Source organism: Euleptes europaea, chromosome 4 (genome assembly GCF_029931775.1).
Source record: "Euleptes europaea isolate rEulEur1 chromosome 4, rEulEur1.hap1, whole genome shotgun sequence".
Classification (NCBI taxonomy): Eukaryota; Metazoa; Chordata; class Lepidosauria; order Squamata; family Sphaerodactylidae; genus Euleptes; species Euleptes europaea.
In genome coordinates, this window is record NC_079315.1 from 49,817,313 (window position 1) to 49,836,569 (window position 19,257).

Below are 19,257 nucleotides of genomic sequence, written 5' to 3' on the forward strand. Positions count from 1 at the left end.
TGTACAAAGAGTTGCCCCTTGTCCAGGTTGCTCCTGTGAGACCACCAATTTAGGCTTCTCTTGGTGGATGGTGGAATGAATATTACTTTGGCCTTTTTGTGTAGTACCGCAAGTTGGTGCGGACGAAGCAGCCACTGTAGCGGACACAAATGTAGCCGGGCCCAGGGGACTGTGTCTATACAAGGGATCATCAAGCCCTGTAATTTGGCGAGTGACATTAGTTTGGATGTCATGGTATTTGTCACTTATCTCGCTATGGTGGAGATCTTGGTCACCTTTTCATCTGGAAGAAACAGTCTGTTTCTCTTGGAATCTATCACTACTCCCAGGTGAGTCAGTTGTTGGGTTGGACATAGATGGCTTTTTTTTGGTTGATTAGGTAACCGTGCTGTTCCAGTTTTTGCAACATCACTTCTGTGTGTGCTTTGGCTAGGTGTAGTGACGAAGCACACACCAGTATGTCATTGAGGTAGGAATGGAACTTGGAATTCCATACCTCCTCAACTTGGCTATCAGGGTTACTAAGACCTTTGTAAATACCCTTGGGGCCAAGGACAGCCCGAATGGTAGGGCTTGGAATTGGAAATAGCTGGATTGGTAGGCAAATTGAAGGTACCTTCTGTGAAAGTCGTGAATGGGTATGTGCAGATATGCCTCTGTCAAATGTATTGAAGTCATGAATACCTCTGGACACAGGGCTTCTACTATTGATCTCAATGTTTCCATATGGAAGTGTCTCTTGTTCATTTCTTTTAGGTCTAGTATGGCTTTCCAGTATCTATTTTTTTGGGCACAGTGAAGAAAATAAAATAAATGCCAGAAAAACACTCTTCTACGGGAACTGGTTCTATGGCACCTATCTGCAGCAGGTGTTGAATCACTGCTATGGTTCTCTGGTGTTTTTCTTGTTTGATTGATTTGGGTGACTGAATGAACCTGTCCAACAGAGTTCTGTAGAACTCTATCTGATAGCCTTGCGCCACTACCTGCTGAACCCACTGCTTCGATGTCAGCAGGGACCATTGGGAAGAGAAGCCCTGAAGCTGTCCCCCTACTGGGGTGGGTACGGCATCATTGTTTATTCTGTTTAGGGAACTTTTCAGACTGGTTTAATGCAATAATGGCCTTAGAAAATAAACCCTGGAAATCTTCCCCAGATAATAATCTGGTTTGTTGATCCTCCTCTACCGTCTTGTCCTCTTCCTGAGAACCAGCATGGTGTAGGGGTTAAGAGCGGTGGACTCTGATCTGGAGACCCGGGTTTAATTCCCCACTCCTCCACATGAAGCCAGCTGGGTTACCTTGAGCTAGTCACAGCTCTCTCAGAGCACTCTTAGCCTCACCTATCTCACAAGGTGTCTGTTGTGGAGAGGGGAAGGGAAGGTGATTGTAAGCCGGTTTGATTCTTCCTTAAGTGGTAGAGAAAGTTAGCATATAAAAACCAACTCTTCTTCTTCTGAAGAGAATTCCCCCTCCTCCCTTATGTCTTCCTCTGATTCCCCCTCTGCGATGGCAAGATCGCAGGAACATGAGTTTGCAGCCTCTGTGTTTGCTTTCCTGCCCGCTTTCATTGGCCATGAGGAAAGGCCTTGCCTGGGAGGAGGGGGCCTTGCCTGGCTTGCAGAGTGCACCGATGAGAGGGAAGAGAAGGGGAGTCTCTGGAGGATGAGGCACGAGAAGCAGGCTGTAGCCCATGCAGTTCCCCTCTAAGCGTGGCAATTTCTTCACAAAGAAGAGCTAACTCTGAAATCTCTATCCTGCTGAAATGCAGTGCCTGTCCCAGGGGGCACCCAATATTGAGAAGGGGCTCACCCGGTTGCAAACACCCTTGTTGCAACAGTTTCTGAGGTAAGGGCCTCGTCAGCATTTCTCCATATTTTCATACCGATTTCTGGTGCTGCATCAGGCCTTTTGTGCTTGCGTGCGATAGCCTCTTCAGTCCCCTCCGTTTCCTCTGCTAGCTAAACCACATCCGCAGAAGGTAGAGACCATTTTTGTGAGCTCCTTCTTTGAGGGCAATAAGACCTGTTACATGGTCTTAGCTGGAGAGGAACTCATCTTGCTCTCTTTCATCTCTGGACACCATTATGGTGCCTGTTGGCTGAGACGGGGAGGTGGGGAGAATTGAGGAGAATTTAGGTAGATAGAAACTAAAGGGGGAAAAATAGGCTAGGTAGAAGAATTAGAATAAGAATGAAGGTTTAGAAGTAAGATGAAGCAGATGGCTTTCCTAACTGTTTTCACTTTAGCTGCAGAGCTCACTCTGCTGCTTCACCTCCCTACTGAGGCAGGAGGAAAACTGAGGATCAGGAAGTCCTACTGAGTAGGCAGAAAGTGGAACTTTAGTCCTGCTCCCCTGAGCAGCCGGTAGGAATCACCTAAAGATCAAGATGCCATCCTCCTCAGAGCGGGAACATTGTAATGCCTAAGTTAAAGAACCTGCCTTAGAATAAGATCAGCTAGGGCATGCATAGCATAAGAGACAGAGGTATTGCATGTTTATGACTTTCCTTTGGATTCCTTGCTCTATCTGCTGCTATGATGAGAGTATGTATGTGGATATTTTATTTTTAATAAATGCTTTATAATTTTGAATGCTGGTAGTTGTTCTCTGTACCACACAGACCTCCACCATTTGAACATGCTATTTAAAATGGATGCCAGGAGAAGGGGGATAGTCAGCAAATCGCTATTCTCCAGTGGCACACAAATTCAGTAAGCACACCCTGTAATAACCAGTTGCTGGACAGTAGGAGACACAGGCATGAAGTGGTGCCTTAGAACAGCAATGCAGTGAAGGGTAGCTGGTCTTCGCGATGGGTAATTCCTACAAAGGTTGTGGCAGCAGTACCAAAAGAGGGAAACAGAATCCCTCTAAGGGATGGGAAAGATGGGAGAGTGGTGCGTCACCGGGCAGAGACCTGGGCAGTCACTGGTGCCTAGATACCTTGGAGGTCAGGATGGAGCAGTGTCCACAGGGCCAGTGGGGCTGTTATGTCACAAGACCTTATTCAATCATTTAGTTTCAACAGTATCAAAAGTAAAAATGTCTTCGAGAAAGATGGTGATAAACTTTTGGGAGATGGAATGCAGCTATCTCAACATAGAGCAGCCATATATGCACCATCAGGCTTTGAATACACAGAGAGCATATAATTGCTAAAAAAGATGCTGTACTAAAGGTCTCATCATTTCCCTTAAAGTATAAAACAACCTTCCTTGCAAAGGTAACTATAAACAGAGGTCTCTGGGATACATTTTGCAATATCTGACCTAAAGAGGTTAGAAGTGATGGATGTGCATCTGGGCAGAGAGATATTCACTAGGGAACTGTTTAGAACGACAGCCTTTGTTGAGGTAACCAGAAACATAACTTCAACTCTGCATATTTTTTGTAGTGCACTCGGTCACAAAATAGCAAAAAGGGCTAGCAAATTCAGTAAATTTTGTGTCCCACACCAGGGTCCACCGCAGGCACCACGGACCTTCCTCTGCCCCCTTCGCTTACATCAGGGCTGGAGAAAGGTGTCTGGGAGAACCAGGAACCCAGCTGCACCCCAGACAACATGCCTCCCGTTCCCTCCACAGGTTGCGGGCATGGGCAACGCCCCTCCCGACTACGGACCAGTCAGCGTGGAGGACGGAGACCGAAGAAGGAAGCTGGTAACTGAAGCGTGGCCTGCCCAAAGTGCCACACCCTGCAGCGTCGAGCCCGCCGATCAGCTGATGGTTGAGAGGGCTAGGGGAGGGCAGGGCCGAGGTGTACGCTGGCCCCAATACGCAGGCTGGGGAAGCATGGGGGCTGAAGCAAGCCTCCATGGCAGCCCTTTTATGGCCTTGGGAGGGGCAGGCTAGGGGTGGAGCCAGGGCAGGAGGCCGGGTGGAGCTTCAGGACCCAGGCTCTATAAAAACCAGAAGAGTGTGGAGGCCGAGGAGCAGAGCCATGGGTCAGGCTGGCTGCAGCAAGGCCTAGAACTCTGGGGGAGAAGATAGCTCTGACTCTCCCTCAGAGTGGTCTGAGACCGAAGAAGCGCCTCTGGCTCGGCCCCTTCAAGGGCTGGAGGGACTGGACGGACAGGCCAGTGAGACAGTGGCTCACATTTTTCTGTCCAAAGTTTACATCCATAGATCATCAGATATCATAAGGGTGCTACGCCAGAGCTCAGTAACTTTATGGAAGAGGCACTGATTAACAAATTCTGATATAAAAATAAGTTAAGGATGAAGCAGCTGGAGAGGTAAGAAGGTATTTATTTAAAACTTTTTATCCTGCCTAGTAGGGCCTTTAAGGCAATGAACAAGTAAAAAGATATTAAGAATTGATTTTACAAAACAAAGCAATACATACATTTATATATATAAAACAGCAATTAACATTAACAGGAATGAGGATCAGTAAAGGAACACCAAATTAAACAAATAAGTCTTCACCCTCTGGAGGAAGACAATGATTTAAGGCTAGTGCATATGCACAAATGAAGCCTGAAAGATAAAATTAACCCCCTATTACCTTCAAATAGTAATTCCACTCCTATTTTAGTACTACAACCACAAAACTTACACTTTTACCAAACGTCACTTGGGAAATGTTGTTTTTTGGTGTCATTTGCCAGGTGTTTTTCAACAAAAATCCAATGGCACTGGTGAATCTATCTGAAGTTGGTATAAAATTGTTAAATGTGCATCTGGTGAGATGAATAGGTCCGTCATAAATCTGAAAGCCTCTGACTGGGAACGTCCTGTTAAAGAACACATATTTAGAAGATACCTTTTTAACCACCACACACACTAGTTAGAACACATCTTCACAACAAAAGTTACCAAAGAACAAGTTTGATGTTATCTAAGTGAGGCTTACTTCTGAGAAAACATGCCTAAAATTGGGCTGTAAAAGTTCAATATTAATGAATTAAGGTCAGTGAGATACATTTTAAACTATGTCCAGCTTTGCATTAAGAACAGTGCTTACACATGGTACTGGCAACGACAGACTTTTGAACAGTAGTTATTCTGGCCATAGTCACATCCTATTTAATGAACTTTCTATTCCTGCTTTTCCCTAAGGGCCCAGAGCATATTCCAGCATATTAAAACTAGTTGCACAAAATTTAATTTTTGAAGCGAGTGTACATTTAAGCCAAGGAACCACAATCAAATTTATATATGAACTCAACACTTAATTCCCACTGTCCTTACAGACATCAGCATCCACTGTATCTAATTAGATCAGAATAGGAAGAATGCAACTATGAGAAAATGTCACCAAATAGTGGCCAAACCGTATGCAATTATCCCTCTTTTGTACTGTGCTATAGACCAAGGACTAGTTAGTCCTTGGTCCACTCTACAGACTAACACAAATTGGTTTCAGACTTGTCCCAATGCTGAAGTAGTGTGCCAACAAGGGCTCCATCTGGAAGCAGCGTTGATGAAACTGTACACATTATGATTAAGGGTGATGACCGCTGTGTTTCTTGCAATGGGACTTACTGTCAAATAAATGGGCCTACAAATGAATGGCTCTCACGTGGTATAAACAACTGTATGGAATAGAGCAAGAGTTTCTAAAAATTAAGCTTTGCTTTAATATTTGATTACCTCATAGAAATCAAAGGCTGCTAGTTTGGGCTTGCCCTCATTATGTTCTCACTACTTCCCCCAACTTCTCAATACAGATGAACATGGAAGCACTTCAAATATAATTCAAAGATAATCATTCACATTACAATTTAAGTCTCAGAGAAATGGGAAATCCTGAGAAGGTGAAAGACTTATTCTGCAGCACCCTTTGCAACAACTGCTTGATGATTTCTACAGAAACATCATGAGCAAAGCAAATCATGGAAGAAGTGCTGAACAAGCTTATGTTTAAGCATCAGATTTACTGCATTTTTAAAAATGAAAGGAAGAGTTATATTTCTGGAAGGGCAACTCTGTTCTCTTACCGATTTCTAGGCAGAGTGCGATTTTTACTGTCAATTCCTCCAGTCCCCCAGTATTTGTTCTGGCCACCTAAAAAACCATAATTCTTGCTTTCACCAACAAACAGAGAGTTTCTAACTTCCTGGCTGGAGCCTTCATCTTTTGGGAAGCTTCCATCACTATCAAAAACAAAGGCAAGGGATCATGTTCAGCAACATAATATTTTTTATGACTTCCAAGAGGCAACATTATCTCTTCAAAAAGAAATTAAAAGTCATTGTCCTTCTTTTTGGAAGTCCGAAATATAATTTTTATGGTAAATCAAAACCTGGATCACAGGAAGCCTGTGGGTGAGCTGGCCTCGAACGCAGGTCTCAGACATTATTTGGAGCCACTGGCTCAAAAAATCCTTCCATGGCTTTTATTGCTGCCTTTCAATTCATTTCAACTACACAAACAAAATGTGCAGTTACATTCTGAAATTAAGGAAGACTTGTAAGAAAGTGCAGAAATTAAGCACAATAGCACCAACCTGGCAAAGGTCAGTCCAATTCCATTGTCAGCAAATCTAGAAGAGAAAAACCATTGTTTTGGAATTATCAAACACTATGATCTAAACCTCAGACAATACACAATATGAAGCAAATAAGTCATTTGAAGGAGCATGCCAATGATTGTACTAACATACACTGTGACATTATGTAGCCATTAGGTAGGGCAGCACAAATGTTTATGATCAATGTAAATTACTTTGCTAACAGATTTCTGAAAGATCTGTTTTGTACAAGGAGAGATGGAATAATGCTTTCTTTTAAAATGGAATGAAAATTAACAGCCTGGTGTTAGGCATATTTATGCAGAAGCAAGTCCTACTGAGTTCAATTTAGCTTTTTTTTTTCAAGGGAAGCGTGCAAAGGATTACAGCCAAAATCTCTGAGCAAAGATGAAAAACTACAGTGCATGATAACTAAAAGCTGTATGAAATCTTTTTAGAAGTCTAGAAATATTTTGCTTTTGCACAGTTCTTCAAAACTGCTGTGATGCAACATTAGGAAAAACATACTGTTTAACTTTTAATTAACTTGCTTCATCTCCATCCTTGGCTTTGCCCCAAATTCTTACGAAATTTACAATTAGGCCTGCAAACACACAGCCTCATTCAAAGCAAAAGCAATAACCCTTGATAGGTAAACTTTGATATTTCATAGAATCATAGAGTTGGAAGGGACCACCAGGGTCATTCAGTCCAACCCCCCGCACAATGCAGGAAACTCACAACTACCTCCCACACACACCCCACTCCATGCCCAGAAGACGGCCAAGATGCCCTACCCTTTATATCCTGAGACGTTAACAGTACAAAGTTTTACTAGCACAGCTCTTGCAGTGCGGTTTAAAAGAACTATTTACTTCTAGCAACACAGAGATAGTAGCTCTTGGAAACTTACCCGGAGTTCTGGATGATGATGTCCCCTCCTCTGACCCAAGCCCCATGGTCATTGTTTTTGTAAGCTATTAGCCCATCTATCACAGCAGCAACACGGGGCTTCTCAGGATCTGCATCCTGATGGGGCCGGAACCTGGTAGAAGAAAAAGATATCAGAAACGGCTCCACGGATATTTGCACATACTTTTATGGCATCCAAAATTACAGTTCTGCAAACAATCAAGATTATTTTTTGCAAAACTAAAAGAGGCAAAATGTTTGCATCAAGAGGAGGTTGTTTACTTCAAGTCTGACCTTAAGTGATGCCTGACAGCCACTCTACAAATGACTCTTTGGATGCTTCAAACCCTATGGGCAACAACGTGCTGAAGGCAGGCAACTCAGAGGGTTTAACCTTGTATTGCCAGGAACAAGGGTGGGATATAAATATGAGGAAATAAATTATTTTTTGAAAGAATGCAATGATCACTTGCCACTTCTGGAGCTTTTCCATTTCTTAAGAAGGCAAGAGAAAATGGAAGAGACATGGAAGAGATGGACAAAAGTATTAAGCTATCTCTGAGCTCACTGATGGTTCAAGTACTGCTATACAGAGTCCACAGGTGAAGGGTGTATGTTCTTGTTTGAGTCCCCAATACTGACTGTTAATGGGACACTAAACAATTCTCACTATATAAAAATAGCTTCACTTAACAGCAACTGTGACTAAACTCAGCAATTTGAAAGACAGGAACACAAACAGTTTAGTGACCGAGGTTATTAACAAGACTGAAACAGTGATTTTCTTTTTTGCCTTGCCTTGGAGCAAGATCTTCCTAAAACTGGATTGAGAGACCAAACAAACAGTGAGCTCAGATATCAATAAATAAGAGCGTTCTGTATTTAATACTCTAATTATTATTCAGGGAATATATTCTACCTTGCATTGTTGTCCAAACAGAGATACTCCCTTGGATCTTCAGCACTCGCATTGGTGACTTTGACGCCTTTATCAATTAATAAACCAGCCTACAATAAATGGTGTGATAAATTAGGCTTCTTCACCTTCAGTTATTATTTATTTCATTTATATCCTGCTTTTCTCTCCAGTGGGGACCCAAACCAGTTTACATCTTTTTCCATTTTATCCTCACAACAGCCCTGTGAGGAAGGTTGGGCTGAAAGTGTGTAACTAGCCAAAGGTCATCCAACAAGCTTCCACGATCATGTGGGAATGTGAACCTGGATCTTCCAGATCCTAGGCCGACAATCTAACCACTACACCATGCTGGCTCTCAATTATGCTGTAAGAAATGAATCTGACCAATCGCTGTGCCACAATAGTATCTTAAGTACACTCCTCTAATATGCAAAAGGCATAGGATTATGTTCTTGAATAGAGCCTGGAGCTTTCACAGACTTAAAGAAACCAGGAAATTGCAATATTACATAAAAATAAAAAAATCAGAATACCCTACTTTCAGATCAAAGGCAGATGCACTGATATTCTCTTTTTGAACTGGCTACAAAACTGGCTTTCAAATTTCTACAATAGGACATCACTAAACAAAAAAACTATTTGACAACTCTTTAAATAGATTTTGAGGGATTAGTTCTCTTTGGGACATGACATCATTAATTTCCATTCAGCCAACTAACAGGAGACTTTTAAGTTAAGAAACGAACAGGAAAAAGTGCCACAAACTGTAAGATTGCTTAATTTGGTATTGCTTAATTTTGTGAATTTCACAGAAAGACCCAGGATCAATTAAAAGCCCATTACAGCAATTTAAATTACTCTTTCTAAGGATGTCTAAGGGTTTTATTATATCAAAGCATAACAGACATATAAAATGTGATTGTATTTTAATTACATCATTGGAACCCTCCTGATACACAATCAAAAAGTACTGATGTTCTTGGGTCTTCCCAATGAGCCTAAGATTATGTGATAAAGAGGGTAAGGAAGAAATGGCACAGAGAAGAAGCTCTGGAAACTCTGTATTGGAAGAATGAAAGAAAGGATGTGCTCCATACCTTTATTCCAGGATGTAGTGGTGACAGGTAAGAAAGAGGAAATGATATACTCAAGTGTTAAACAAATCAAAGTGACTTTGCATAGTTTTCAGTAGCTAAAGAGGGAAATGGCTGAAAGGAAAAGGCAGGAAACAAGAATAAGGGGGTAGATACCATCTTTCATCGCATAATTATTGCAGATTTTATGTCAATTTGTTTTGCAAAAAAGTGGGGTGCGACCATTATGTGAAGCTTAAAAAAAATTGCCAGTATCTCCCTTCTTCCGGCATCTGGCATGCCACGCGGGAAACGTGGCTGTGATGCCCAGGTGCTGGGCTGCAGCAGCCAGCTTTTTTCCCCACACCTCCCAGCTAGCGTCGCTTCATTGGGTTGATTGACAATACCATTAGTACTGCAGAGCTCTAAACAAACCACACACGTCAGCTTTCAGAAATATACTGACAATGCGCGTGCGCTGAGAATTCTAGGTTCGCGGCTCGCAATGCGTGAGAGATAAATGCGTATCCGTATGCCACTGGTGAATACACTGCTGCTCTGTTTACCTTTTAAGCGGCATGACAAACAGAATTATACCATGGGATGATTACGCGATGAAAGGTTATAAACCAATTTTTGGACTGAAAAAACAGGGTGCGACGATTATGCGTCGACGATGATTATGCGGTGAAATACGGTATTGTGAAGGGTCTGACTTTACCCCCCCAGGTGTTAAAGTGCAGATTTGTAGTTTCATTTGTTTAGATGCAGAGGCAATTGTAGGAGAGAATTCATGAGCATGAAGGAGGGGTGCTCATCAGAAAAGAGGTATATAAATCTTTTTCTTATGCATACAGATTCTTTCCTGCAAATGCCCCACCAGCTGTTTTCTCTCAACCAGGTTTGTTTCAGGCTTTGGAGTCCAGCTGAGGGGAGTGTGTGTGTGTCCATGCCTTTGGCGCCTGTGATAATATGTTGAGGGGATTTTTATACGCTTTTTATATAATATTGTGAGTCTCATTTAGAAGACTGGTAGGTATAATTCCCTTGAATAAAACATTGTCTGGTGGATTGTCTGATGAATTCCAAGACTCTAGCATTAAAGCAGCCCTTTGTATTGGTTGACAAGTTTTTCTGAAAATTTGTGCAGTTTCAGAAACATATGACAAACGTTGAACTCTTGGGGGCAGGGAAGACCAATTTGTGCAGAAATGACCCAAAAAAAACCCTTTCTGGGCCATATAAAGGTTAATGCAGAGCAGCAACAATATTGTTTCATTTGACTATGTAACCACTCAAGCTTTTTTTACTCTAGTTTATAGCAGTGTTTTATAGTTGCACACAGCTATGTACAGAAATAGATACATGCTTTGTTTATGGTGTTTTCTAAAGGGATTGAGCAGAGAACATGGTTATTTTCCAGGAAAGCCCATTAACAGTAATATTAAAGTACGCTTTTGAAGAAGAGTTGGTTTTTACACCCCACTTTTCTCTACCTTAAGGAGTCTCAAAGCGGCTTACAATTGTTTTCCCTTCCTCTCCCCACAACAGGCACCATGTGAGGTAGTTGGGGGCTGAGAGAGTTCTGTGACTGTGACTAGACCAAGGTCACCCAGCAGGCTTCGTGCGGAGGAGCGAGGAATCAAACCCGGTCCTCCAGTTTAGAGTACACCGCTCTTAACCACTACACCACGGTGGCTCTCAGTTGAATCTTCAACTGTAAGCTAGAAAAATATAAGGAAGAAAACCTGCTTCCCATACCAATTAAATATATTGGCTGTAACATACATAGATGTTCACTTATGAAGACAGAGATTGATAATGATGTGCATTTAACTACCCCCAAAATAAATTGCTCAGTTCTCAGAAACGTGACAGCTTGTGCCTGTCTTAAATTAGGACTTTGGGCAAGTGGCTAACTACAGGTTTGATTTATATTTCGGCTGTAAACCATACATAACTGCAGTTCACAAGACTGACTCTTACCTTAAAATTGGAGTGAACCTTGTTGTTATAGAAAATTCCTAGGGGTGTGAGTTCAGCTTTGGTTTCAGGAAACAATCCACGGGAATCTCCTGTAGGTATCTTGTGAAATAAATACCATATTCCAGCATCCTTAAAATAAGAAGGAACAAACAAGGATAGTCGCAGATCACTTTGGAAGCCAACGAAGTGATGTTATCATCAATACATCGAGTCTCTTCATATGCTTAATTTTCTGTTGTTCTATCCTCATGAACCAAGGAAAACTTAGTAACTTTCTAGGTACTATATAGTTAATTCTATATAGAATTTTAAATATGTACCTCACCTCTTTTTAAAGAGAAGAGGTTTAAAAAATGGCTTCCCTCTCTGGCTGAGACAGAAAGTAACTAACCCAGAGGAGAAACATTCTAGTCTAACCTAGGGACAGACTTTAAAAAAAGAGAGTAAGATCTGTCCCTTAATCCAGTGGGTAGGCAAACCCCTGGCAAGTAGAAACAGCAAGAATTCAGTTATGTTTTCCTTTGGTTTCTTGCTTCTGAAAAGCCTTTAATGCATCTATTGCTCTGTTTCAAATTTTCCCTGGATTGTTTACGTATTCATATATGTCAAAAAATGAACTAGTTCCAAGTATCTCACATGTCAAAATGTTTGCCCAGTGCATATTTATACAGCTCCAAATGGCATATTGCTTTTCGCAATGTCATCACATTGCTCCTGCCTAGCTTGCAAACTCCTTGGTTTTCAAATTCTCCATGCTCCTCCATACAGATTTTTACATCCATCTTTATAAACAATAAAATTAAACTGAACAATCTAAAACTTCAGTCCATTAAGAACCCGTTAAGAATATGAATACCAAGCTTCAACATAATTACTTATAATTGAAGTCTACAGACATCATCGGATTTAATAAAGTACACATTCTGTTTTTCACTTAAATTTCACAGCAAGGATAACAGCCCTGGTGTTCTTCTAGTTTTATACCAACTCATTTTTATACTAGCTCATTTTTTCCTGGTTTAAAAGTGTGACCATAGTCACATCCATATTTTTTATTTACTGAACCTTTCAGTTCTAAGGCAAAAACATTCTCTAGAAAAAGTGATACGCTTTGTATTTTCCATTACATTTAGGTCCCAAATTAGTCTCATTAAAATATACTTTAGAATGATAAAGTATAGAGTTGTACTCTTCTGAAGATGACATTCACAGTGCAACTCTTACAGTAAGCCCATTCTGCAAATCTAGGGGGAAAGTTTTTCATCAGAGATGCCACATTACTAGCTTCAACAGAGGAATGAAGATATGTCCATTAAAAAAAGTGACCTTCACACCATAGAAGATATGCTTTTGTTTTGGAAAGTATGACTACTCAGTCACAATGCTCAGAAATCTCACCTGTGAGCCTGCAGCTACATTATTTATGAGGTGATTGTTGGGATGAGCAATCCAAAAGGTTGAAACAGCCCTGCAATATATGAGTGAAACACAGTGAACATTAAGAATGGCCCATCTTGTAGAAAGTTCCTAGCTCCAGTATCAAGTAATAGTTTTTTTTAACATGCAACATTCTTTGCCTTTTCAAAGTTCTCCATGCATTGAGTTTCAGTGCTTAAAATAGTGCTTATGTCAGCATTTCAATTTCTGGCAACAAACTGGGATACTTTTAATCTGTTTTTCATAAAGAAACTTGATTTCCTGCACTGAGGATTAAAGAGCAGAAGTAAATTACACAGTTTGAATTTTCTCTGGAAGATGGGATGTATTCAAATTGATCCATGAGGATGAAAAACCTTCTTGACACATTAATGATATTCATTAAAAATGAGGTTCAGAATGCTAAATATTCTACTCCAAAGGATAAGAATGTTGTATATGTTAAAAGAGCCATATTGTAGCACACAGTTATGTACCAAATTTAATCTTATTAAGAAGCCTTTTAGGCTAAACTGTTTTTAAGGTCAGGCAATGAGTCTCATGAATCAGGGCGATCTGGGTCTTCTATGACCAAACCAAAATTACCATCCACTGTACCACATTGCCTTCTTAAAATCTTCAATGTTTAAGTCTTTAGTGGGTAGCTTGACCTTGAAAAGAAATTGCCCCTGAATAGATGGGCAAGACAATATGCACTTGTAACTTTTTGTCCCTCATACAGCCATCTACTCACATGCAGTCTGTGGCAGGCACTGGCACGTATTTCCCATATATTCGATCCCTCATAGCCAGGCACATTGTGCTATTCCTGTCTGTGGGAAGCAGCGTGCCTGGTTTGGTGACCAGCCCTAGATTATGAAACAGTGTATTCCTCTGTTCAATGCCGTCTTCCATGAAAAAACAATGGCCTAGTGTATCATAGCCAATGGTGTCTTTTATCTGCAGAAATAAAAGTTCATGATGTCATACCCAACTGCTTTTACAAACTTGAAAAATGTATTACATTTTTACTATCCTGGTATAATTGCTATTTGTGTCAGCAATGAAGGAGTTACGCTAAAACATGAGCTGAAACATCAAATTCCTGCCATCTATGTTAAAAGAATAGTGAGTATAGTGAATCTTGTGCTATTTCTCCAGACGCGTCTATAAATAGGCAGCAAGAATCCTGACCCTCAGGTGTCAATCACAATGTAAAGATACTTAAAGAATCTAAGTAAATGCTAATGAAAAGCTTGAAATTCACTATGGGTACCATGTTGTCCCATTTTATCCTTTAGACAAAGCTGCCACTGGGGACTCAAACTGCATTAGTTCCTCTTTGCATGGTTAGTCATTTCAACCAATGTCCATCTTTGAGCTGATTTAACTATGCCTTCCCTTAAAAGGAGCTTTCACTGAACAGAATTAATAATTGCCTGAACTACCCAGCACCACTATATAATACCTATTCTTACATAAACCTACCCAATCTCTCTGGTCATCTCTGGAAAGCCTGCTTCAGGTGCCCCCACCTTCGAAGGCTAGAAGGGTGGGAACTAAAAAAAAGAGGCCATCTCAGTTGTGGTGCCTAAATTTTGGGACCCCCCTCCCCATGGAGATTTGTCTGCCTCCCTCAATTGTTATATTCCGTCAGCGGCTGTAGACCTTTTCATTTTGTTTGGCATTTCATCACTAACTCTTATTAGCCCTCCTCCACCAAAAATGCAGTTCCAGTCAGGGGACCTGCAAGGATGGGGACTCTAGTTAAGAAGGGGAATCAGATGAGATTGAGTGGAAGAGATGGCTAGATCCAAACCCAAGTCCATTCCCCTGATCCACCTCTAAATACTGATGCAGATGTAATGGCACTTGATTCCCTAACCATGCTTGGAAAATCTAGAACAGACAGTTTATCCTGCTCCCCATTGCAGCCTCACAGGTCTGTTTCAGAGTGGATGCAGCCCAGATACTGCTCCCACACTTGGGAAGAGTTCTCCTTCTCCCTTAAATTGCCCTACAATCACAACCAACAGTTTCATTAGTTATTACACTTAAATGTAAATTAAAGAGTAACATTTTGGCTCTTCACAACTCCCTTTACAAGGTATCATTTATTCAGTGCTCTTACCAACAAGCCATTTGTTGCATGAATTGCCACACATCTGGAGAAGCAGTGATGAATTGAGAGACCATCTAGATAAGTCTTATAGCTGTACCCTCCTTTCTCATCCACATCTCCACAGCGGTGAAAATGAACTGAGTAAGATCCTTGCACCTGTTGACCCATTTGTTTGAGTTCCGCATAGGAAAGATGTACAGATGTGAAATTCTTCACAATCTGAAAAAGAATAATCCAACTGCATACTAAATTATCACTTTTTCTTTAAAAATTATCCGTTCGTTCAATCACACTCTTATGGCATTCATTTCATCTGGTGCAAATATAACAATATCAAAGATCATGCAAACATAACAATAGTTATGACCACACAGAAGAGCCACAGTTGAAATTCAGTTGCTTGCAGTTACAAAAGCAATGGCCGTTGACAGAGTACATACTTAGCTTGAATAAAATACCAAGTTCAGTTACCAGCACTTCCTATGAAAAGGATCTTGGATAACAATGCTGGGAACCTATTAACTAACCTAATTGGTAACACAGGGCTAGATGGATGCCCAAGTGCTCCCTGGTCACACAACCCTTCCTATAACTTTTACGAGCTACAAAATCCTTCTACATGAGTCAAGAACAACTGGAAAATATAATCTCTAAATATGCAAGATTCATTAGTTACTTTTTCTTTGTCTTATTTTGATCTTAGTGTGACGTTGTTCAGGGTCGAATCGGCCATGTAAGCAATATCATTAAAGTAAGCAAGCTTTCATAATCTTAAAGAATCCCATAAAAATGCTACATAGTTATGTTCACTTTCCCATGTATCTCAGGATCCTTCCTTAATCCTGACTTTTTAAAATTTGCCTTTCAGACAATTAATTTAAGCTTTTGAGAAATACTGTAGGCAAGACAAGCCATTAACTGGCAAATCCAAGTGGCAAATCCAATGCTCTCCCAAATTAAAAATTAATCTTATGGGATCTTTTCAGTCAGATGCTGAGCTGACAGGAAGCAAATCAATCCCCCCCCAACCCCGTACCTTGATATGTCCACCAAAAGTATCATAACTGAAGAACTGGCAGTCCTTGCCAGTGTAGCAGGAATCTTCTGTTTCTCCCTTAATTAAGATGTTCCTGGTGAGAACTCCAACCTCTGCTCTCATGTCCACTCCATCAACAATTTCTCCTGTGTGAAGGAACTGAGGAGTTTCTGTTTCACAAAGGAGATGAAGTTGTGGAGAAAGTGAGAGAAAGAAAACAATGATTGCTTATCCAATATGAATATGTACAACCTAGGATTAATTGACAATGTTCATTGACAGAATTTGTCCTTGCCTAGAGATGGAAAGGCTCAGGGGAAAGTTAAGAGGTGGGATTACCGGTTTCTCCCTGCACCCCCCTAGGGATGCCAGGTCCCACTTTGCCACCAGCTGGAGGTTTTGGGGGCAGAGCCCGAGGAGGGCTGGGTTTGGGGAGGGGATGGACTTCAATGCCACAGAGTCTAATTGCCAAAGAAGCCCTTTTCTCCAGGGGAACTGATCTCTATCGGCTGGAGATCAGTTGTAATAGCAGGAGATCACCAGCTATTACCTGGAGGTTGGCAACCCCCTCAAAGATTTTTTTAAGTGGAAAAATTGGAAATTTGTGAGAGCCCTGCAAAATTATCATATGAACTATTTTCTCTTTTGGAATGAGTGAAATGCTTTTTATGACAAGGTTTTACTCATTTAAAATGTCTAATATGAAGATTTTTGTATAAAACAAACTACTAGATAATAACTTCTGTGGATACTTTAGACATGTACATTTAAACAATAAATACCTTTAAAATATGTTTTGGTGAATGTGGTCCAAAATTAATCTGCTATTAGGATACACATAACTGAAGGCTTGTTTTTTCCAATGTTAGAAAGTTCTGTTGTGAGCATATGAAACTGTTTATGTGCAAATACATACACTTTGCTCTGTTTATTACAAAATTTGAGTTTTCTACTTTAAACTTTTATTTTTTGCTATCTCAGATGAAAAACACTAAGATACATCTGTTACAGTAGCATATGATGCAGAAGTTTGCAGATCTCTCAAATATTGGGTATATTTCCTAATGACACCTTCCTGGGAGTAAGTCCCACTGAATAAAATGGGATTTACTTCTGAGTAAATTTGCTTAGGACTGCCCCCCTATTCTTTATTTTTCATAAATATGTCAAACTGTACAATTGTATATGCTAAGTTATAACTAATGCATGGCATGATGTTAAAGCAGTAAAATTAGATCTGAGAAGAATGCAAGTTGTTGCATGCATTTTGATTTTCCCCAATTTTCCATTTTTTTCCTGAAAAAACAAACTCAGAAATCCCTTCTCACCATGGCTTCATAGTTTCTACAAAGGTGGCCTGCCTAGCTTTGTCAACACATCACAAAATCCCTTGATACCTGGTCCTAAATCCCAGTCTTCTCTCTTTCTTTTCTGAAAGGAACAGTAACTATACAATGGCAATGAAAGCAGTGCTAAAGATGAAAAAGGTAGTAATTAGTAATATCATTCATGCCTGGAAAAAGAGGCAGACTAAAAAGAAAGGTACTCTGTTTCTACAAAGACTTCACAGCAACTGTAGAGGCTGCTGGATTTGCTAAGATCACAGTATTAAGATACCAAAGGCCACCCCCTAGGTATTCATTGGACAGTGCAATTTGCTATAATCTTCAACTTTTCTTTGTGCTTTTCTCACCATATCACTAGCGTTTCTTTAATGGCTAATCATACTCCATATAACTCTACTAAACTGCCAATTCACTACCAGAAGCAAAGTAACCATCATAATATTTGAAAAATAACATTTGACAGGGATCCCCGTCTGAAAAACATGATGGGAGATGATATATTGGCCTGACAGTTGAGGAGGAGAGGGAAGTTAAGTGGTCATTGCATATTCCTACTCCAAAACAATAGCCCCTGGAAAGCCAAAGATGTGATGGAAAGGGGGGAAATTCTTCTAATTGAAATGCCACATGAGTTGGTGCAGTACCTACTAAGTACCTTACAGCATTTGGATGAAGTATGCTAAGGATTTCAAACATGGCCTGACCTTACACTTTTTTGGAGTAGTCTTCAGGGGACAGCCTGAATAAAGATGACTCTGTTAGGTTTATTCGTAGATGTTATCTATACCAAGGCCTACAAGACTGCTACATACTGTAAACTACAAATGTGTGAATATATAAATACTGAACAACACAAAAATAAATACTAAATAACAGAGAAATTACTTGTGGGATCAGGCTCAGGAATTAGAAATGATCTTGGATGCCTACCCATGGGCAATGCTCAAAAATGAATGACCCAGGTAAAGGAACTATTGATATGGCATTCAAAATATACTCATCCAAAGCCCATCTCATAATGACTTGCTTAAGTTATACACCAAACATCAGGGTAGGTTGCTGACTATAGAGAGCTAAATTAATACTTTCACAAGTGGAAGTGACAATATGGGCTTCTGGAGCTTTGTATGTCTCATGATAACATATAAATAATTTAAGCAGAGTACAAAATGGTAGTGGAAATTAACTTTTTACAATATTTTAGTTCTGGGTAATGTTTTTAACATCTTTTGTACTTCTGTTGTTCAGTGTAATGTAAATTGCATGGAGCTCCTAGAAAGTCAGTATATGAAGATGTTAAAATATACTGAAAACTTCTTCCATAAATTTTCTTACTTTTACACCCATTTTTAAAAAGCTTTCAAAAATAATGCAAACCATAAAAGGTAAGAGAAACTGAATATATAAGGAGACTATTCCTGGCATTAAAATCTGAAACTGATTTTCTTGCACCCAAACTCAGCAAGACTGTAAATATTCAAGAAAAGAAAGTCGAAAGGGATGAGGATCTTGAAACATTTTTGGAACATTGAATGAAATTGGATATTAAATGACTAGGTGGCCAAAGAACAACTTCCATATGGGAATAATTTGTTTGCTTTTCCTTGTTCATGTGAGAAAGTTTTCTGCAGATGCTAAAGTCTGAGGACTAAAAGAAGCAGAGAGAAAAATTACTAAGATGAAGAATTTGAAGCGGAAGGGGCAGCACTTTACAGACCAAAAATCACCCGAGATAATACTTAGGATTAAAATAAAACAAAATGCATGGTCTGTAAGAGGAAATAAAATTTCTAAGCAGTGCTTGGATGCTGAAGCCGTGTACTCACATACTTATCGTAAATCTAATTTCTTCTCACACCACTGTTACATCAATGACCTTAACTTTTTTGCCACCCTGTTTTCCCAGTCAATTCCAGATACATGAACTCTCAGTCACCTTCAATATAGCCCTTAATCATATTTCTATATGGCTGTGTGCCTTATTTTTACT

At 40.2% G+C, this 19,257-nt stretch overlaps 1 protein-coding gene across 1 annotated transcript in view; it reads right to left on the reverse strand.

The window, feature by feature from the left end:
• CEMIP2 (cell migration inducing hyaluronidase 2) overlaps nucleotides 1-19,257 on the reverse strand; it is a 54,538-nt gene that overhangs the window by 21,174 nt on the left and 14,107 nt on the right. The window contains exons 6-15 of the mRNA XM_056848097.1: nucleotides 15,922-16,091; nucleotides 14,895-15,104; nucleotides 13,518-13,723; nucleotides 12,746-12,815; nucleotides 11,348-11,476; nucleotides 8,289-8,377; nucleotides 7,371-7,502; nucleotides 6,455-6,490; nucleotides 5,946-6,101; nucleotides 4,562-4,739 (exon numbers count right to left, since the gene is read on the reverse strand). Of these exons, the coding sequence (XP_056704075.1) occupies nucleotides 4,562-4,739; nucleotides 5,946-6,101; nucleotides 6,455-6,490; nucleotides 7,371-7,502; nucleotides 8,289-8,377; nucleotides 11,348-11,476; nucleotides 12,746-12,815; nucleotides 13,518-13,723; nucleotides 14,895-15,104; nucleotides 15,922-16,091 (1,376 nt within the window). The remainder of the gene's footprint in view (nucleotides 1-4,561; nucleotides 4,740-5,945; nucleotides 6,102-6,454; nucleotides 6,491-7,370; nucleotides 7,503-8,288; nucleotides 8,378-11,347; nucleotides 11,477-12,745; nucleotides 12,816-13,517; nucleotides 13,724-14,894; nucleotides 15,105-15,921; nucleotides 16,092-19,257) is intronic.